The 22,060-nt window shown below is 38.5% G+C and overlaps 1 protein-coding gene across 1 annotated transcript; it reads left to right on the forward strand.

Annotated features, from left to right (window-relative positions):
- Positions 1-13,988: 13,988 nt before the first annotated feature.
- On the forward strand, positions 13,989-15,949 carry LOC309658085 (CCA tRNA nucleotidyltransferase 1, mitochondrial-like). The gene is made up of 2 exons (XM_082456266.1): positions 13,989-14,162; positions 14,254-15,949. Exons 1-2 carry the CDS (start codon positions 14,015-14,017, stop codon positions 15,420-15,422), a joined length of 1,317 nt encoding a protein of 438 aa, XP_082312392.1. The 5' UTR covers positions 13,989-14,014; the 3' UTR covers positions 15,423-15,949.
- Positions 15,950-22,060: the final 6,111 nt, after the last annotated feature.

A 22,060-nucleotide genomic window follows, 5' to 3' on the forward strand; every position in this document is an offset into this window, starting at 1 on the left:
TGGGATCTTCCCAGAACAGGGCTCGAACCCGTGTCCCCTGCATTGGCAGACAGATTCTCAACCACTGCACCACCAGGGAAGCCCTGTTGTTGTGTTTAATGTTGTCCCAGTGGTATCTTAGGCTGTCTTCATTACTTTTCATTCTTTTTTCTTTATTCTGTTCCGTGGCAGTGAATTCCACCATTCTGTCTTCCAGGTCACTTATCCATTCTTCTGCCTCAGTTATTCTGCTATTGATTCCTTCTAGTGTAGTTTTCATTTCAGTTATTGTATTGTTCATCTCTGTTTGTTTGTTTTTTAATTCTTCTAGGTCTTTGTTAAACATTTCTTGCATCTTCTCGATCTTTGCCTCCATTCTTTTTCCGAGGTCCTGGATCATCTTCTCTATCATTATTCTAAATTCTTTTTCTGGAAGGTTGCTTATCTCCACTTCATTTAGTTGTTTTTCTGGGGTTTTATCTTGTTCCTTCATCCGGTACATAGTCCTCTGCCTTTTCATCTTGTCTATCTTTCTGTGAATGTGGGTTCTGTTCCACAGGATGCAGGATTGAAGTTCTTCTTGCTTCTGCTGTCTCTGTAAGTCTTTAAAGTACATTATAGGCAGACTTTTCCCCTTTATTTTAAAGATATATTTTGTCTTTAATTGGTATAAGGTTGTAATGGTAAAAGAAAACCCAGATCCCCAAGAATCCATATAGCATGATTGACGTAAGAAAATTAAGAATGTAGCTTTTTCCTAGATTGCCTCTTATAAGTCATACAGAAGAGGAAATTATTTTAACACAGCTTTTTTTTTAAGCTAAAATTTGTTTTGATAAAGACATTAGCCTTTAATTAGAGTAAATTCAGCCTCTGGTATAAAGAACTAGACTTTGAATTTCAAATGTCTCTATGTGTTATAATTACTCATGTAAAACTCTTACTACAACTACAGTTCATGTTATTGAGGACTTTAAAGTAAACACCAACAATTGAAATACTGTCTTCGTACTGTCTACATATAGAAGAAAATGACATTCACTTTTACATAAATTTATAAACACTATTTTTAAAATTACAGTTCTATTGAGCTTTCATTTGAGCAACTGTGTAATCACATAACTACAGCAGAAAAACTAAAGAAGAGAACGCTGAAAAATACCTTAAGAGAAAAAATTACTGTGTTTTCCTCGATCAATAGACTTGTTAAATAGCAACATCAAAAAATAGTATATGTAGATATTGAATAAAATGGAAGCAATTTACTAATAAAACTCCCATTCATATAATGTATATGTGTAAAACATCCTGAGAATATTTCTATCATGCTTCCATTTGAGCACTTTTATATCACTTAACTAATAGCAATGAAACTAAAAGAGAAAATAATCAAAATTATTTTAGAAGACAAAATTCTTACTGTGTTTCTGGATTATTTTAGTGGATGTGTCAACAACAAAAATACTGTAATTACTCTACCTACAAATATAATAAAATGGAAACAATTTACTTTTAAGATTCACATTTAAATAGTCTACAGTTGTAAAACAGTGTCTTAAGAATTATAATTCTATCTTCCATTTGAGGCTTGGAATGATCGCTTAATAGGAATGAAGCCAAGAGAGAAAATATCCAAATTACTTTAGTAGAAAACAAAGATGTATTTTTCCTATGATTGTGATCTTCAGAAATAGGCTCGTTAGAAGCTGCATCACTTCTGTTTTCAGGTTGTGTGGACAAAAACCAAAATCCAGCACTTGTCTAGAGATGTTTACTGTTGAAGTGAAGGATGTGCTGGGCCATGCTGTGAATGTAGTAAAAGACATTGAACTGTAAACTTTAAAATGGTTACTATGGTGAATTTTATGTTATTTGAATTTCACCTCAATAAAAAAATTTTGTTAATAGTCTATGAAATGTCCACTGTCTGAAACATTCATTATATCCAATTCCAAGATCCCATCCATGTTCCTTTCTCCAATAACAGCAGTCCATTCTCCCATCTTCTCCAACTTTTTCTGTTTATTAAGTTCACTCATTCTTTCTTTCTAGGATTCTGTCCTTGGTCCTCTTTCTATCTCATGTTACTGGGTGACTTTAGTGGGTGATTTCATGACTTTCAACTTCCACTTAAGTAGTGATGATTCACAAATTTGTGTCTTTCTTAAACTCCAGACCCACACATATAGCTATTCATTAGACCTTTCCACTTGTTGGTTCTGTAATGCCTCAGATTCAGTTTATCTAAAACGTAACTCATCACCAACCAGATTCACTCTCCCAGTATATTTTTCCTGAATTTTACTTAGTTGCTCATGGACAGTATTTAGAAATCACCCAAGACATTCCTTTCCTCTGATCCCTTTCCCAATTATAATAAGTCATCCCAAGTCCTGTCACTGCTACCTCATTTAAATCTCTCAAAGATGCACTCTAAAATTTTATTAAACGTATATAAAAAGTATTAAAGATATGATATGAGTTGAATTGTGTCCCTTCAATTCATATGTGGGAGTCCTCACATCTAATACCTCGATGTCACCATATTTGGAAATAGGGTCATTATAGATGAGGTCATACTGGAATAGGGTGGCCCCCTAATCCAATATGACTTGCAACCTTATAAAAAGGGGAAATTTGGACCTGAACAGGCACACAGGGAGAGTGCCATGTGGAGAAAAAGGCTGAGATGGGGGTGATGCAGCAGAAGGCAAGGAACGCCAGAGGTTGCCAGCAAACCACCAGAAGCTAGGAGAGAGGCATGGAACAGATTCTCCTTATGGTCCCCAGAAGAAATCAACCCTGCCAACAGGTTCGTCTTGGACTTCAGGCCTCCAGAACTATGAGACAATAAATTCCTCTTGTTTAAACCACCCAGGTGTGATACTTTGTTTCATCAGCCCTAGAAAATTAATGTAGTATGTGTGCTCTTTGACCAGAGTATTCACAACTAGTAATTAATCATATGAAAATAATTGCACAACTGAATAAAGGACAACAACAGTGTTTATAATTGTATAACAGGGGAAACAACCTAAGTGTCTTACAGTGGAGACAAAGTTCGTAAATTATGGCATATTCAAACAATGGAATGTCATGTAGCTCTTAAAATTGATGATGTGCATATAAAGCGTAAGACAGAAAGAAATTCATAATATAGTTAAGTTGCTTGAATGGGACTACAAAAGTGTATATATTACGAGGCCATTTTTTGTCATTTATATTTTGTGTGTTATAAATAGGAAAAAGTCTGAAAGTATATCAACATGTTTACAGTAGTGGAATTTCAGATAATTTAGTTTCCTCTTTTGCTTATCCATATTTTCTTAGGAGATGTGGTTAAGAAATTAACCTTTAAGTTTTTCTAGTTTTCTCTTTCCCCACTATCTTCTCATAAAGATGCTGCTCTCTTTGCCTGAGTAGATTCACAATTCTTCTCTACCTTGGGAGGGAGGCATGAAGAAAAAGAGAAAGAGGAGGAGGGGAAGAAGGAAAGGGAAGTTAAATCGATCTACTAAAAAACTAAGAAATAAAGATTAGGGAATTTAGAAAGCAAATTATCTAGTGCAAACTGTAGGAGAAAACGTTTTGGGGAGGTAGAGAGGTATGAGCAGAATGTGGAAGAGAGAAAAGGGCAGAGGAAGAATGTTCCTGGGGGGTTAGAAGATTTTTGAGCAGTGCAAGCTAAAGCTCAGAATTTCATTTGCATTGTTCTTAGCTGTTTGGATTGTACTTCTTTGAATGCAATGTCATAGAGTGAAAAGATCCAATGAGTCTTGGATTTACAAAGTTTACGCTGTTTTTTTCTATAATAATGAACATACGGATTCCAGTGCACAAACTGAAGTATGTAAGAAATGTGACTTTATTTTTCTATATCTGGACCTTAATTTTATTTTTTGTTATTATTCCACCCAGGGACAAAAACTTATCCTTAGATAATGTGAGTTTTTCTGAGATAATATTTAAGTGGAGGCAGGGTGGGGGGCACAGGCTTAAGTAATGTTGAGTCACATGTGGGGCACATCTGGGCTTCAGCTCTTAGAAAAATGGCATCTTCTGAGATGTGGCTCATCCCACCTGGTCTTTGGTCATCCGTGCACCTAGGATCCTGACTTTTCTGGTCTGGTGAGTCTCTTTGGTGGGCACATGCTGTTTTTAAGGCAAGGGACACACTCACTGGGCTCCTGAGCCATACTGGTCCATGCCCACTTTATTCCCTTACACCCTGGGCTGTGGGTAAACTCTGGGATCTTGTCACCTTCCGGGCTCAATATAGGACTTGGGTAGGGAAAACATAGATCCACTTAAGCCATACAATGAGAGTCTGTAATTCTCAAATGCTTCTAGGGTTTTTGCCATTGTATTCCCAACCTTCTAGCCACCTCCCAATACAGATACCGCGAGTTTGACCTCTTTCCTCAAGGACACTTACTGATATTTAACTCTTTGGAATTATCTCAGATTCTGTCTCTCCCCTTGGTCCTGGGAAATCTTGCCACAGTTTTGTGCTATCTAGATTCTTCTTAGGTCTCTGAGCATCCCTTCACTGTCTCTTTCTTGGACTTTTGTTCCATCTTTTGCCCATGAAGTATTCAGCTTCCCAGTGTTCCTTCTTCGGCCCATTGTCTCTCTCAGTTTTCCCAGGTTACCTCTTCCATTCCCAAAGATTTAACCACCACCTCTAGGCTAATGACTCCCGAATCTGCAGTTCCAGTGCAAAATCTATGTCCAGTTGCTATATATCTCCTCTTGATCTCCCACAAGCCAATAACAACTCAACTAATCCCAAACTCTATATATCTTCTGGAAACCTTTCTCCTGCATTTTCTTTCTCTCTCCTTCATTTGGTAGATACGATTATAAACTGCTAAAGTTACTAAGGAAAAGTGTTTAGTGCTCTGAGGATGTTCACTGGAGGTGCTCTTCATCTGTCTCGGATGGCGAGTAGGGATAAAACAAAAGGTTCTCTCACTGACATGTTACTGCCACCAGGATCTCTGTATCTGCACGGGTCAGGAAGCTGATTATGTCACTTCCTTGCCCCAGATCTTCAGGAAAAACATGCAGTGGTGCATTCAGTGGGGTGGCCACCTTGAAAGAGAGGAGTATTTTATTATTGTTTAGAATTGTTGGCAATTTATTCATAATTGCTTTCAAATACCCCACAGATAGTGCACCCCCTTTTTGCCTGCACCTGGGGCGAACCACTCCAGTTGCCCTCTCCTTGGTATACCATTGAAAATTTGAAAGTCTCCAACCTCCTCACTTATGCCATCTGCCTTTCAGGTAAGGATCTAAAGCTGCATCACTCTGTCATTTCTCACTTCTGTGTCTTTTGGCATGCTCTCCTCTCTGCCTGGAATTTTCTCACTCCATACACACACTTCATCTGTTTAAGATGAAGTTTAAGATTCAGATTGACATCATCTCCCCAAGAAGCCGCCTCTGTTCCTCCAACACTGAGTTGTGTGCACTGCTTGGGTTTCCATAGTATCTTCTAAATACTGAATTCCTGCATTGTCCACATTGTACTCTAGTCTGTTTATGACTCTATCTTCCCCAATTAGTGTGCCCAAATTATTCATTTTCCTATCGCCAGGATCTAGGGAACTACTTGTCACATGGAAGCCTTCAACAAAGGTTTGCTGAAAGAATTAAGAAATAATAAAATCATTATCACTTTATTTTATTTCGTTATTTTGGTTTTTTTCCAGTTCTATTGAGATATAATTGACATACAGTACTGTATAAGTTTAAGGTGTACAGCATGATGATTTGACTTACATACATCATGAAAAGATGACCACAAGAGGTTTAGTGAACATCCATCATCTAAAATAGATACAAAATAAAAGAAAAAAACATTTTTCCTTGTGATGGGAACTCAGGATTTACTCTCTTATCAACTTTCATATATAACATACAGCAGTGTTAATTATATTAATAACCTTGTACATCCCTAGTACTTATTTATCTTATAACTGGAAGTTTGTACCTTTTGACCACCTTCATCCAATTTCCCCTCACCCCCACCTCTGGTAACCACAAACTTGATCTCTTTTTCTGCGAGTTTGTTTCTTTGTTTTTGAAGTATACTTGATCCACAGCACTGTGTTAGTTCCTGATGTACAACACAGTGATTTGATATTTCTATACATTACAAAATGATCACCGTGATAAGTCTTGTTACCATCTGTCACCATACAAAGATAGTACATTATTATTGACTATATCTCCCATGCTGTACATTTCATCCCTGTGACTCATTTTTGTAACTGGAAGTTTGTATCTCTTAATTTCCCTCACCTATTTCCCTAGTTCCCCTCATTCCCCTCTCCTCTGGCTACTACCTGTTTGTTCTCTGTATCAATGACTGTTTCTGTTTTGTTATGTTTGTTCATTTGTTTTGTAGACTCCACATATAAGTGAAATAATATGGTATTTGTCTTTCTCTGTCTGACTTATTTTACTTAGCATAATACTCTCTAGATCCATCCATATTGTTCCAACTGACAAGATTTCATTCTTTTTTATAGCTGAGTAATATTCCATTGTGTGTATATTATATGTGTGTGTGTATATATACATATAAATATATTATATATGTATAAAATCTCACATCTTATTTAACCATTCATCTGTTGATGGGCAGTTAGCTTGCTTCCATATCTTGGCTATTGTGAATAATGGTGCAATGAACACAGGGGTGCATATATCTTTTAGAATTAGTGATTTTATTTTCTTTGGATAAATACCCAGGACTGGAATTGCTAGATTGTATAGTGGTTCTATTTTTAATTTTTTGAGGAACCTCCAACTGTTTTCCATACTGGCTGCACCAATGTACATTCTTACCAACAGTGTAAGAGGATTTCCTTTTCTCCACATCCTCACCAACACTTATTTGTTGTCTTTTTGATAATAGCCATTCTGACAGGTATAAGGTGATATTTCATTGTGGTTTTGATTTGCATTTCCCTGATGATGAATGATGTTGAGCATCTGTTGGTCATCTGTATGTCTTCTTTGGAAAAATGTCTCTTCAGGTCCTTTGCCCATTTTTTAATTGGGTTGTTTGGGTTTTTTGGTGTGTTGTATGAGTTCTTTATATATTTTAGATATTAACCCCTCTTATGAGGTATATCATTTGCAAATATCTTCTCCCATTCAGTAGGCTGCTTTTTCATTTTGTGGATAGCTTCCTTCACTGTGTAAAAGCTTTTTAGTTTGATGTAGTCCCATATGTTTATTTTTGCTTTTGTTGCCCTTTTCTGAGAAGACATACCCCAGAAAAGTATTGATAAGACTGATACTGAAGAATGTACTGCCTATGTTTTCTTTTAGTTTTATGGTTTCAGGTTTTACATTTAAAGTCTTTAATCCATTTTGAGTTTGTTTTTTAATGTATTTTATATATTTATATGTTTTTATGTAATTATATTTTTAATATTAATTAGGAGTTAACACATTTAGTACCTCTGAAATGCTGCATGTATGAGTTTATGATAAAAGGTGTTTAGTATTATTCTTGAGACATAAGATTTCAATTCTACAAAATACTTATTTTCATGTAAAAAAATGTTTGGAGCAATCCCTTAGTATCTCCTTCTACTTCCTTGGCTGATGCCCTTTAGAAGCCCTTATGTGAACTTTCCACACATCTATTTAAAGCCAGGGTTTGTCTCCACCCATGCTGCCTTGATTCTGCGACATCACAAAGTGGAAGATGTTTTTGAGTTTTAAAGAATGTTCTTCTCCAGATCTCTGCAGAGCTTTTGTTTTGGCAAAACAGTTACACTCAGTGACTTAAAGTTTGGGATTCAATTATTATTCCATTCATTTAATTCCACCAGTAAATGGTGATAGAATTCAGAACTCTGAGCTACAATAATGTGGAATTTTAAAAAGGTACTTGAAATCCTTGACAGCTGAAGCAGGAACATTTTAAATACATATGACAGGGAACCAAATTGTGTAATATTCTCTCTGTTATCTTCACCAGAGAGATGGGCTCTGGAAATGATTCCTTATTCCAGGTGATAAAATACAATCTGTTCCTCTCTTCCCATTGCCACCATTTATAAACCATCAAATCTTACAGAATTTTTTCTTCCCAGTGTCTCTCATAATTACCTCTTTCATTTTAACTATAGCAGCCTTGTGAATGTTCCATAACTTCATACCATATCTTATGCACTGATTCTATAAATAGTATTCTAGTGTTGAAATATCAAAAAGAGCTGGGAGGAGTGGTGTGCTGGTAAATGTATCACAACCAATTCTCTGGAGAAAGAAGCTCCGTTTGTAGCACTTGCCAATTTCCATGGTTTAAATACCCCTACCAAGACAGATTTCAGACTATTAACTTGGTGTCACTGAATGAGGAATTAAGGAGAAGTACAGACAATTAGCTTTTATGAGCCAGTGTGTGCTGCTACAGATCAGCTCCGGCCTGCCACTGGCTGGAAGATTAATTTTTCAAAGCACATTTAAATCATGTTGCTCTCAAATTTAGGAATCTACCTGAGCTTCTACTGCCTACCATGGAAACAGCAAATATGATCTGTCCAATTTTCCCTATCACAAATATTATGCTAGACCACTTGATTGAAGACTGCATTAACCATTTAAATGAGCTCCCTGCTTCCACTCTGGCCCTATAATTCTTTTCCACACAGTACCCAGAGTGTTCTTTTAAAAACCCTAATTTGACTGTGTCACCTGCAGGGAGGCAATGTGCCACACTAGGGACTTTGTCAGCAGTGTCCCATTGAGTGGTACAGTGCCCATACTCAGCACCTAAGGCCTTTTTTAAAATCCTCAGTGGTTTTCCGTTACACTTAGGAATTTGTATAGTATTTGTATTTGTGTAATAGATGACTTAACATGACTCTGAAGGTCTGTATGACCAGGTCCAAACTCCCTCTCCATCCAGCCCCATCTGTGTTTCTTTCCCTCTGATTCATTTTGTTCCAGGTACACTGGACTTGTTCAGTTCCTCCACCCCACCAAACTCTTTCCAGGATCCCACCTGGAACTCCCCTCTCCTTGTTCTTCCCCTGGTAATCCTTTTTTCTGAGGTTTCTGCTCACAACACATTTTCTTAGAGAAGCCTTCCTTGAACCCCTAACCTAAATTAAACTCCTTCAGTTACTCTCTTTCATGGCATCATACTCTTTGCCTTCAAGGCACTGTAGTGGGTTCTGTCAGTATGAGCTTTTTGGTGGCAGTTTTTGTGTCTAGAAAAGATTAGCAATGATTAGTTTGATTTTAAAATTTAATGCTCCACTTAAGGTTATAATGTCAAAAATCTATTCATCTTTAAGCCTGTTGACTGAAGAAAAATGAGCAACCTAAAATTTGCAAGTTATGTTTTATTTGGGGATCTTACTAAGGACTTTAGCCCGGGAGACAGCCTCTCAAATAGCTCTGAGGAACTGCTCATAAGATGTAAGGGAGGAACCAGGATATATAGGAGTTCTGGCTGAAAAAAAAAATAGTTGTCAAACATGAAAAGATTGTTGTTGCTAATCTTAAAAAAAACAGACATTTCAAGTTAATGATTTTAGTGCTTCTCTAAGTATGTGAAGATGCAAAAGTCTGAGCTCACTGAAATCATTCCTTAGATATGCATCTTAACTATCTAGGGCTGGCATCCTGTTTTCTCCATCATGAATTCCCTTCAGGGTGTACCGTTGGAGACAGCTGCAGTGGCTGATGGCTTGATTGTGGGCAACATCTGTAGTTTACTGGAATGGCAGGCAACATTCTTTGTTTACTGAAATGGCAGGCAGTATTTTTTGTCCACAAGCCTCTAAATTCAAAATAAAAATACATTGCTCTATTTATAAGTAAACAAGACTTTTTTTTCCATAAATAAATTTATTTATTTATTTTTAGCTGCGTTGGGTGTTAGTTGCTGCGCGCGGGCTTTCTCTCGTTGTGGTGAGCATGGGCTACACTTCGTTGCGGTGCCAGCTTCTCATTGCGGTGGCTTCTCTTGTTAAGGAGCACGGACTCTAGGCGCGCAGGCGTCAGTAGTCGTGGCACGTGGGCTCGGTAGTTGTGGCTCCTGGGCTCTAGAGCACAGGCTCAGTAGTTGTGGCGCACGGGCTTAGCTGTGCCACGGCGTGTGGGATCTTCCCGGACCAGAGCTCGAACCTGTGTGCCCTGCATTGGCAGGCGGATTCTTAACCACTGTGCCACCAGGGAAGCCACTAGACAAGACTTTTTGCATTCACTTTTAAGGAGACCTTCATTAATGTGTGAGGCCATTTACGAACTTAATTTTAGTTTCTCAAACATTTTAAATTACATTTATAAATGTAGTGTAATTGTTGTTATTTTGTCATTCAATTGTCTAACAAAAATAATTTAAGTAACTAATATATTAAACACATAAATATGGTGAATATTAGATTCTCTTAAATATTTCAGTACTGTCTTTAAATTTAGTAAAATATTCTTATTAACTGAACTTAAAATCACAAATCAAATGATTGTTCAATTTATACTACAATTTGAAATCACAGGCAATTCTGTTTGATTTGCTAATATACAAAATTCTCCAAAACATTACAAGTATTCTAAACAGCAAGCATACCCCTATTATTCCTCTACTTACCACAGTATATCAATATAATAAGCTTGACTTAATCAGTTATCATCATTTACTCCATTATCTCTAATTGCAATTCTAAACCTTCCTGGAATTACTTAGAGAACGAACTTGTGGTTACCAGGGGCAAAGTGTGGCAGGAAAGGATAGTTAGGGAATTTGGGATTGACATGTACACACTGATATATTTTAAATGGATAACCAACAAGGACGTACTGTATAGCACAGGGAACTCTGCTCAATATTCTGTAACAACCTACAAATTCTTTTAAGAAAGAATTTGAAAAAGAATAGATACATGTATATGTATAACTGAATCACTTTGTTGTACACCTGAAACTAACACAACAATGTTAACCAACTATACTCCAATATAAAGTAAAAAGTTTTAAAAAAAATATGACAGTTCAGAATGCACCCATACTTTTATAAATATAAGACAGTCATAGTGTTTTCATAGTCTGGTTAGGGATCCAAGAGATCCTTATATATAGTTACCCTGCAATTAAAAATCTCATCTTACTTGTTAAAAAAAAAAATCTTCCTGGAATTAAAATGGACAGATGAAGCAGACAGTTACACTAAACCAAGCAATTTGGGGTTATCTTTCAGGCAGAATGGCAATTAGGATACAAATTGACCCATGATTGTCTGGGACTTAGGATTTTGTGTTCTCCCAGCACACTGAGGCCTGTTTGTTCATTATAACAGGGATTCCATAGCCAGAAAAGGTCCCATATCCACTTCCCTAATTCTAACCAGATTTGAGTCTATAATCCCTCACCTAGGTTGTTTCACTTTATAATTGAATTTATTTAATCTCTTAAATTATCTTCTAAGTTAAATTATTTCTAAATTAGCTTTTTCTTCCTAGCTGGTCCAGCTTATCTCTTATTGATATTTAAATAGCATACAATTGGATTTTCACATATCTCGTATAGTTTCTACAGCCCTGTTTAAAGACAGAGATGGATCTCAATCTACAAACTCAGTTCTGCAAAAACTCTTACTTTTTAAAAATATAACTGACCTTAATTAATAATTTGAGCCTCCATTCAACCAGAAATTAAAAACAATATTAGAATCATTACTCACCCTCCTTTTCTTCCTGGGGTCCCAGGGACTTATTTAGCGCCACGACATTAGGGGAGGGGGAATATGGTCCTTGATTGTCATTCATTCAAGCTGATGACTGCTGTGAAGTCCCTTGTCGCCTCAGTTTCTCAGTAACAGCCTACACTGGTCTCTTCTGTCACCTTCTGGCTCCCACCTATAGGACTCTCCAGGTACAGCTCTGCCTGGCTTCTTCCATTTATCCCTTAGGGGTGGGGCAATCCATTCTGCTGCTCCAGCACCACGCTAAGTTTTGGAAAATTCTCTGTGTGTATTATAATAAAAAATATATATATATTTGGTTTTTGTTCCTGGTTCCTGGCAGAGAACTCCTGAAACCCTGGGAATTTCCAATAGGAATGTCTTTTGTTATTCATAACAAGCTCCTTTCCTGCATACCTGAAATTATGCTCATGAGGTGATTCTTGGCTTCTAGATAGCTTCAGGGTGGGGGCTGGTCATTAGAGGAACCAACCACATGATTAGAAGGTTGGAACTTTCAGCCACACCTCCAACCTTGGGGAGGGGAGAGGGGACATAGATTGAGTTCAGTCACCAGTGGTCAGTGATTTTATCAATCATGCCTATGTAATGAAGCTTTAATAAAATCTTTGGAACAACGAGGTTTGGGGATCTTCCAGGGTGGTGAACAAACACATCCATGTGCTAGGAGGATGGCGCACCCAAGGAGGACATAGAAGCTCTCTATGTACGCCTCACCCCACCCCCCACCCCTTGCCTCATGCATCTCTTCCATTTGGCTGTTTCTGAGTTGTATCTTTATAATAAAACTGTAATGGTAGGTATAGAGCTTTCCTGAGTTCTATGAGTTGTTCTAGTGAGTTATTGAACCTGGGGAGAGGGGAATAGTGGGAATTCCCAAATGCGTAATCAGCTGGGCAGGTGTGAGTAGCTTGGGGATCCCATTTGTGGCTGGCATGCGAAGTAGGGGCATTTTTGTTGGACTGAGCCACAAACTCCCTTAACTTATGTGTAGGCACTAATTCCACGTAGTTAGGATCAGAATTGAATCGAATTGTTGGATACCCTGTTGGTATCAGAGAATTAGAGAATTGGTTGTTGTTGGAAAATGACAGGCTTGCTGTCAGCAAAACAATACTAAGCTCTTTTTGAGTTTTATTCCTCTGTGCCCTTGGATCACTTTGCTTTCTGCACCAAAGAGAAGCACTGGCGACTATGTGAGGCTTCAAAAGTCAAGTGCCTAGACCTATCACAAAGCCATTTCTACTCTGAGGTTGGTCGGCTTGCTAGGCTCCATGTGAGAAGGGGACCACCATTCTCTTCTGGTTTCATGCACCACAAACCTACCTTGGATTTCTGTCATTCACCAGATCATGGGCTGGCAATGAGATAGGATAGAGGCTCCTTTTCCCAGAGATCCAGCAACATCTAAGCTCTAATCACTTCCCTTCTGATTCTCCTCTTCTCCAACCTGGAAATGTGCTAGTCTTTGGGCCAGGAAGATTTGCTCTGACTCATCAAGTATTTTCCAAAATCACTCTTCATGCCAGAGTTATATTCTTTGCCTCCTGAAGACTGGAATTTTAAAGACAAAAGCTGGGACCAGGTTCCTGTTAGTTATATATTGGGTTCTGCTGTGTCATACCTTTTCTGAGTCATTACATACAGAATACTAAGCTGAGTAAATGAGTAAGGACCAAAGGGGAACAGAAAACACATTGATTAATGTTATCAAAATATTAACCCAGCATACACTTTGGTGGTTTGTTTGGCAATTGCAAATGTTTATGGAATATTATTATTTGATGTCAATCTTCCACTAGATTGTAAACACCATGAGGACAGAGATTATATCTCTCTTGCTCATTATTGTATAAAAAGCACCTAGATGGTACCTAGCACCCAGCAGAAACTCAATAAATATCTGTTGAAGGCATAAATGAATTTAAACTCCTTAAGTTGACATTCAATATGATTAACCAAATGATGATGACTCCCTGCTCTGATAAACTAATTTTACTTGGGTATTGACCAACTTTCCACATCACCTGAATTAGTATGGTTACTAGCCTCTGTTTGTCACTTATTCAAGACTGGATCACTTCTTTGAATATCTTCTTTGCTAAAAATGTCCTTTCTCCACTCTAATAATTCATCATCTTCCCTACTTTCAGACTATGATTTAAAACTGACCTCCAGGACTTCCCATTCGCCGTCGACCGGCGCGCGTCAGTGACGTCCCCTCGCCTGCCGCCGGGAAGTGCGTGTGGCGATGACGGCGCAGCGGGGCCGGTGCGTGGTTGGTGACTTTCTCTCCAGATGCTAAGGTGCCTGGATCCCTGGCGCAGGCAGTTGCTGAGCTGCAGCTGGAGTAGACTGTGCCTTCTGAAGCACTCTCTGTTTACAATGAAGTTGCAATCTCCAGAGTTCCAGTCACTTTTCACAGAAGGCTTGAAGAGTCTGACAGGTATAAGTGCTTTGTGAAACAACTGAAGGTAGAAGGAAGTGGGAGTTACGTCCATTTGTGCACATGCAAAGCTTATCTGGAAGGACCACAGGAAACAACTTGAAATTATTCATCAAAGAAAATCATGAGTTAAGAATAGCAGGAGGAGCAGTGAGGGATTTATTAAGTGGAGTAAAGCCACAGGATGTGGATTTTGCTACCACTGCTACCCCTGCTCAAATGAAGGAGCTGTTTCAGTCGGTTGGCGTTCGTATGATCAACAACAAAGGAGAAAAGCACGGGACGATCACTGCCAGGCTTCATGAAGAAAATTTTGAAATTACTACACTACGGATTGACGTTGCCACTGATGGAAGACATGCTGAGGTTGAATTCACAACTGACTGGCAGAAAGATGCTGAACGCAGAGATCTCACTATAAATTCTATGTTTTTAGGTTTCGATGGTACTTTATTTGACTACTTTAATGGTTATGAAGATTTAAAAAATAAGAAAGTTAGATTTGTTGGACAAGCTAAACAGAGGATACAAGAAGATTATCTTCGAATTTTAAGATATTTCAGGTTTTATGGGAAAATTGTAGATACACCTGGTGACCACGATCCTGAGACTTTGGAAGCAATTGCAGAAAATGCAAAAGGCTTGGCTGGAATATCAGGAGAGAGGATTTGGGTGGAACTGAAAAAAATTCTTACTAGTAACCACGTACATCATTTGATTCACCTCATCTATGACCTTGATGTGGCTCCTTACATAGGCTTACCTGCTAATGCAAGTTTAGAAGAATTTAACAAAGTCAGTAAAAATGTTGAAGGTTTTTCCCCAAAGCCAATGACTCTCTTGACCTCACTGTTCAAAGTACAGGATGATGTCACAAAATTGGATCTGAGGTTGAAGATTTCAAAAGAAGAGAAGAATCTCGGTTTATTTATAGTTAAAAACAGGAAAGATTTAATTAAAACAACAGATAGTTCAGAACCTTTGAAACCCTATCAAGACTTCATTATAGATTCTAGAGAATCTGATGCAACTGCTCGTGTGTGTGAACTCCTCAAGTACCAAGGAGAGCACGGTCTTCTGAAGGAGATGCAGCAGTGGTCCATTCCTCCATTTCCTGTAAGTGGCCATGACATCAGAAAAGTGGGCATTTCTTCTGGAAAAGAAATTGGGGCTCTCTTACAGCAGTTGAGAGAACAGTGGAAGAAAAGTGGTTACCAAATGGAAAAAGATGAACTGCTAAGTTACATAAAGAAGACCTAAAATTGATGAGAGCTGGCTACTAAAACAGCAGAAACGTTTTGGTAAGACTAGTTTTTTCCCCTCCACCCTTAGTGAGATTTAAGAGACTGGAATAGTGAGATTTAAGAGACTGGAATAGTGAGATTTAAGAGACTGGAATAAAAGCCAGCTTAGAGGATTTCTTCAGAAGAATAAAGGTCTTACTTTGTGAAATACAATTATATTTCAGGCACTAAAGGAAAGTCTACGTCCTCTTAATCTGATTTATATCACTGAACCTTGTAATTCTTTTGGAATAGTTCCTACTGAGGAAAAAAAAGAGTTGGCTTCGCTTAATCTGTCTAGGTTTTTTTAAAAAAGTGGGTTTTTTGGTTTGTTTTTGCACAGGGCAGTACTAAGATTAATCCTAACACGTGGTAATAACTGTTTTGAAAAAGATGTTTCTTAGTATTTGCAATTGAAATACCTGGTTTAATTTTCTACAACAATTGTGTATGATAAGTGTCAGTTTTTATCTGAATTCCAGAATAAACCTGTGCTTGAAAATAGCTGACAAAAAAAAATAAAAAATAAAAAATAAAACTGACCTCCAAACAGCCTTCCGTGATTGACCTCACTCATACATTCACTCATTTTCATTCATTCACCCATTTAAAAATATATACAGAACAGTTGTTATGCATTGGACACCATTCTAGGCATTGAGGATATAACTGTAATTAAGACAGAGAACGTCTCTATTCAAATAAACAAATATATAAATACGGTATTTTCAAATAGTGATAAATGCTATTAAAACACAAACATAGGGCGATGTGATAGAGAGTGATTGGGGAACAAAATTAAACAAGGGTTCAGAAAAGGACTCTGAGCTGAGACCTGCATAGTGGGAAGATGATATTAGGGTAGAGCATTTATGACAGCATTTCCAGCTTGAAGGTGAACAGGTACAAAGGACCTGGTACAGACACAAGGTTAGGGTGTTCTGGAAAAGCAGGGGTGAGGGCGTGCCTGGAGCTACATGAGCAAAAAAGAGAGTGGTAAGAGTGAGGGCAGAGAGGTGAGCAGGGCCAGATCAAGCAGGGATTTGTAGGCTAAGAACAAGAGTGTGCATTTTATTCCAAATGTAAGCAGGTACTTTGGAGGCTTTGACACTTGGGTGTGTCATTCTGATTTATGTTTCAAAAAACTAATTTAGCTGCTGGATTACAGATAGACTACAAAAGTGAAAGCAGAAAGACCAGGTAGAAGGTAATTGCAGTAACTCGAGAGATGATGATAACTCAGTGTGAACTGGAATGGTAGTGAAAATGTAGAGAAATGGACAGATCAGGGATTGATTGATTGATTGATTGATTGATTGGCTCACTGATGGATTCGTTGGGGGTGGTAATGGAGGAAAGGGTGGATGGGGAAAGAGCAGAATCAAATTTGATTTCTACACATTTTAATTTGAGCAACTGGGTGTTGGTGGTGCCATATACTGAGATGTGGAAACAGGGAAGGAAAGATTAAGGTGGTAGTTTAAGATTAAGGGGCATTCTATTTAGTTCGTGTCTAAGATGTCTATTAGACATCTAGGCGCAGATGTCAAGTGTGTAGTTGAATATGTGAGCCTGGAGCCCAGTAGAAAGCCAGAGTATATAGTGGTCAAGAGAGAAGACTTTGGACCCAATTTACCTAGTTTCAAATCCTGGCTTCTCCTTGCTATGTGGGCTTGAACAATTTACTTAACCCCTTTGTGCTTCAGTTTCTTCATCTATGAATTAGGGATAAAAAGAGTACTCAACCCATAAGTTTGTTTTAAGGATTAAATGAGTTAATACATGTAAAGCACTTACTATAGGACCTGGCACATGGTAAGTATTCAACAAATGTTAACTACTATTATCAATATGTGGCTGGGATTTGGATATAGATGAGGGCTGGAGCATAAATTTGGGAGTCATCAGTGGAATTTCAAAATCATGGTATTAGATGATATTCCCTCAGGAGAGAGTGCATTTAGAGAAGGCAAGGGGACCCTGGGCCAAGCCTTGGGTGGTCGCAACATTTTGAGCTGAGGCGGGGGAAACAAAGTTACTACCAAAGAAGAGCAAGTAGGAGCCAGCCAGGAAGTAGGAGGAAAGCCAGCAGACTGCGCAGTCACAGAACATGTACTGGGTTGAATAGTGTGTGTGTGTGTGTGTGTGTGTGTGTGTGTGTGTGTCCCCGTCCCCCCACCCCTGCAGAATTCATGTCTATCTGGAATCTCAGAATGTGACCATACTTGGAAATAAAGTTTTTGCACATATAATTAGTTAAGTTCAGATGAGCTCTTTACTAGATTATGGTGTGCCCTGGATCTAAAGACTGATATCCTGTACAAAGGCCATGTGATGATGGATACATCATCTATAAGCCAAGGGACACCAAGGATTTCTAGGGGCTGCCAGAAGCTAGGAAGAGGCAAGGCGTGAGTCTTCCCTAGAGCCTTCAGAGGGAGCATGGCGCTGTCAATACCTTGATTTTGGACTCTCAGACTCCAAAACTGTTAGGAAATAAATTTCTGTTGTTTTAAGGCACCCATTGGTGGTTAATATGTTACAGCAGCCCTGGAAATTCAATGCAGAAATCAAGAAATGGAAGTGTTTTCCAAAGAAGGATTGATGGACCCATGGGATGCTGCTGAGAAGTAGAATAAGATGAGGACTGACAAGGGATCATTGGATATGACAATGAGGAAGTCTTTGATGCCCTTGCTTGGAACAGTTTCAGCTGAATATTTGGGATGGAATTCTGACTGGAGCTGATTGAGGGGAGAATGGGGAGTAAGGAAGTTGAGACAGTAGCTATAGACAGCTTTTCAGAACATGTTCACAGTGGGGATGATGGTAGTGGGGCATGAAGTCAGGAAAACGTTTTTTTAAAGATTGCCATCCCAAGTATGCTTATATGCTAGTGGCAATCATCCAGTAGGGAGAAAAGTTGACGGCACAGAGGAGAAAGGGAATTACTGCAGATTTTTAAGTCCTTAGAAAGCCAGAGAGGCTGAGATTCAGATCACTGGTAGAGATCTGGTCTTTGATAGGAGCAGGGAACTTTCTCCCACTGTACAAGAAGGAAGGCCCAGAACATCATTCTAAAGCTGGTAGATTCCCGGTGGAAGGATGAGGAGCTTGATAGATTGTTTCTATTTTCTCAGCTACTCACTCAGCTGAAAGTGAGCGGAGGAGACAGAGGGCAGGTGGTATTGGAGGTTTGAGTACAAAGTAGAGTGAGCCACTCTGGGGAATGAAGAAAAACTTATCAGGACAATGCAGTGAGTTTGTGGAGCAGTGCTGAGGGCTAAGCTTTGAGATTAGTGATCCAGTTGTGCGGTTTATCCAGCAATATCAGCCTCTCAGGTGCAGAGCTGATAGAGGGGAGAGAAAGTTAAGAACATTTACAGGCAAGAATTTAAATGGTAGACTATAGAATTTACGGTGGGTAGAGAGAGATGTAAAGACCTAAGAGGGGTATATAAAGAGTTGGTTGGCTCAGTGGATTGGAAGCTTGATGCTGAGAAGAACACGAGTGTAAGCACTATAAAAAGCAGAATCAGAATGTTTGTAGGAGTGACCAGAGAGAAAGATGCTTGAAATAGAGGTTTTCGAAGTTGATGTTAAAGACAGTTTGAGAGGTAACTATGGGTGTAGGTGGGTTGGAGAAAAAGATCATTTAAGTGGGAGGGTTAAACTAGGAGATTGGGCAGGGGGGAATGGGAAACAATTGCTTAATAAGTACGGGGTTTCCTTTTGGGGTGATGAAAATGTTTCGGAACTAGGTAGAGGTGGTAGTTGTACAACATCGTGAATGTACTAAATGTCATTGAATTTTTCACTTTAAAATGGTTGATTTCATCATATGTAAATTTCACCTCAATAATAATAATAAAAAGAATAAAATACACATGGATTATCTGTGTGGTTGTTGAAGTCACCAAGAATGAGGACATAAGCAGAGACAGAGAGGAACTCAGTGAGCCAGGTGTAAAGTTATCAGTGAATGGGGGAGAGAGACTAAGCATGAAGTCATTCCATTTATACTGTCCCAGCGGTGTGTAATCCTATAAATTTGTTCCTCATTTGCTTCATGTTCACTCAACCACATTTTAAAAGACTTAGCTATATACAATATCCTAAACAGAAGGGAAAGAAGGTGAGAGATTCAAAAGAAAAATAAACATTGGTTCACACCATGAAAGAGTTTATAATCAAGCAAAGGCGAAAATACACACAAAGCAGCTTTAAATCAAGGCATCATAAGTAGTCCATCCATCTAACATCAATAAGAGGCTTGAAGGCAGGAATTATCTGTTTCATTTATATCATACTTAACATCTGCAGGAATTGTGTGTTCTGATTCATTTATATCCTATCTAGCATCTAACAAATGCTATGAATGTGCTTAATAAATATTGACTGACATTTAGTATCTTTACTATCTTTGAATAGTGAAGTTATTAGCATGATGAGCCAAAATAGAAACAACAATAATAACAATAACAATAGTTAATGCTGCTTTTCTTGTGCTAGGCACTGTTCTAAGCAATATATGTATAGTGCGTGTGTATAAAATTTAATCTACAAGGTAGGGGTTATTACATGGGAAATTAGGCACAGGAAGGTTGAGTAACTTGCTCAGACTCACACAACTAGGAAGTGGCAGAACCAGGTTGTGAATCCAGGTGGAGTAACTCCCAACTCCACTCTCTTAACCACCATCTCTATTTCCTATTTAAGAAAAGGCAATTTTCCACACTGTACTCTGAAGTCTATGGCCCAAAGCAAACTTTCTCAATTTGTGCAATCTTGTACAGACATCAAAGAGTGCTCACAGGGAATACTCCTGAAGTGTTACTCTCCTTCCTGTTTATATAGGTAGTTTAGGGAAAACTAATACCAAGGTATTCATTACCAAAGGGAGACCAGTGGAGTTTGTGTTCTAGACTCTGAAATGTGCCTCGTGAACAAACTCATTAGCTCTCTGGTACAGTCAGTCCGACAGAGGGCAGAGTACAGTGTGGTCAGGGACACAACACAACCAACCCAGATGCATCTGCGTTTAATCTGAGCTCTGCTCTTGACTAGTTAGTTGTGTGACATCAGGCAAGTTACTTGACCTCTCTCTACCTCAGTTCCCTCACTTTAAGGATGGAGATAATTATCCTATCTACTTCCTAGGATATTTGTGAGATTAAGTGTGATAATTCATGTAAACCACCTAGTACAGAACCTAGAGCAGAGTGAATGTCCAATACAAACTACTCTCCTGCACAAACTCCTCAGCGGTGCTCCATTTCCCGTTAAAGTCCAAACTCCTTAGTATGGCTTGGAAAGTCTTTCCTCAACTCCCAAACAGACCCCAGCTTACCTTATCTCTCCCCACTTTCCCTCTGTAAATCTAAGATCCTGTCATAATTGTATGCTTGTCATTTCTTGCATGCACTTCACTTTCTGGGCATACCTAGCAATATTCGTGATGTAGTCAAAGCACAACCCAATTTTGTCACCCACTAGCCCTTAGCATTTTTATTCAGAAGAGCTAATTTTGCCCTGCCCTCCAGTGCAAACTTGGGCAAATCCCAAGACATCTTAATTAATGGACAGTGCTACTCATTTTAAGTCACAAATAACAGTCTTGATTCATAATTAGAATGTGTCTAGTTAAGAGATTAGTTAAATACCTCCATCTCTGTTCAAAAAGTGACAGTTCTCTCCATGTGTGAAGGCCTGTGGTCAACCAGCAGCTACATCAGACCCCACCTGGGTGGAAGCCACCTGAAGCTTTTTATTGAAAAGGATATATGGACATATAACAGAAAGTGATATAATTGATAGAAGAGGACCCACAGTATCACTGATTCTCTAATCGCTCTGGGAAACTACTGCATACAGTGACTAGAATAGGGTCCTGGTTGCAGAGTGCACAGGCTGCTTCCACACTGGTTACTAGTTATTTTGTAGGATCTGAACAATCAGCAACCTACTGCTACTGCTACTTCAAGTAGAGGAAGCTAGCTGGCTTTTTTTGTTTTGTTTTGTTTTTTAATTGACATATAGTTGATTTACAATGTCATGTTAGTTTCAGGTGTATAGCAAAGTGATTCAAATATGTATATAGATTCCATATATATGTGTTAGCATACAGTATTGGTTTTTCTCTTTCTCACTTACTTCACTCTGTGTGACAAACTGTAGGTCCATCCACCTCACTACAAATAACTCAATTTCGTTTCTTTTTATGGCTGAGTAATATTCCATTGTATATATGTGCCACATCTTTATCCATTTATCTGTTGCTGGACACTTAGGTTGCTTCCATGTCCTGGCTATTGTAAATAGAGCTGCAATGAACATTGTGGTACATGACTCATTTTGAATTATGGTTTTCTCAGGTTATATGCCCAGTAGTGGGATTGCTGGGTTGTATGGTAGTTCTATTTTTAGTTTTCTCAGGAACCTTCATACTGTTCTCCATAGTGGCTGTATCAATTTACATTTCCACCAACAGTGCAAGAGGGTTCCCTTTTCTCCACACCCTCTCCAGCATTTATTGTTTGTAGATTTTTTAATGATGGCCATTCTGACTGGTGTGAGGTGATACTTCATTGTAGTTTTGATTTGCATTTCTCTAAT

The sequence above is a fragment of the Balaenoptera physalus genome, assembly GCF_965194825.1.
Source record: "Balaenoptera physalus genome assembly, chromosome: 3".
NCBI classification, from domain to species: Eukaryota; Metazoa; Chordata; class Mammalia; order Artiodactyla; family Balaenopteridae; genus Balaenoptera; species Balaenoptera physalus.

Bases quoted from the DNA above. Each gene is read 5' to 3' on its own strand.
- LOC309658085 (XM_082456266.1), top strand. From the start codon at position 14,015: ATGCTAAGGTGCCTGGATCCCTGGCGCAGGCAGTTGCTGAGCTGCAGC. The intron at 14,163-14,253 runs GTATAAGTGCTT...GAAGGACCACAG, and splicing joins AGGCTTGAAGAGTCTGACAG to GAAACAACTTGAAATTATTC.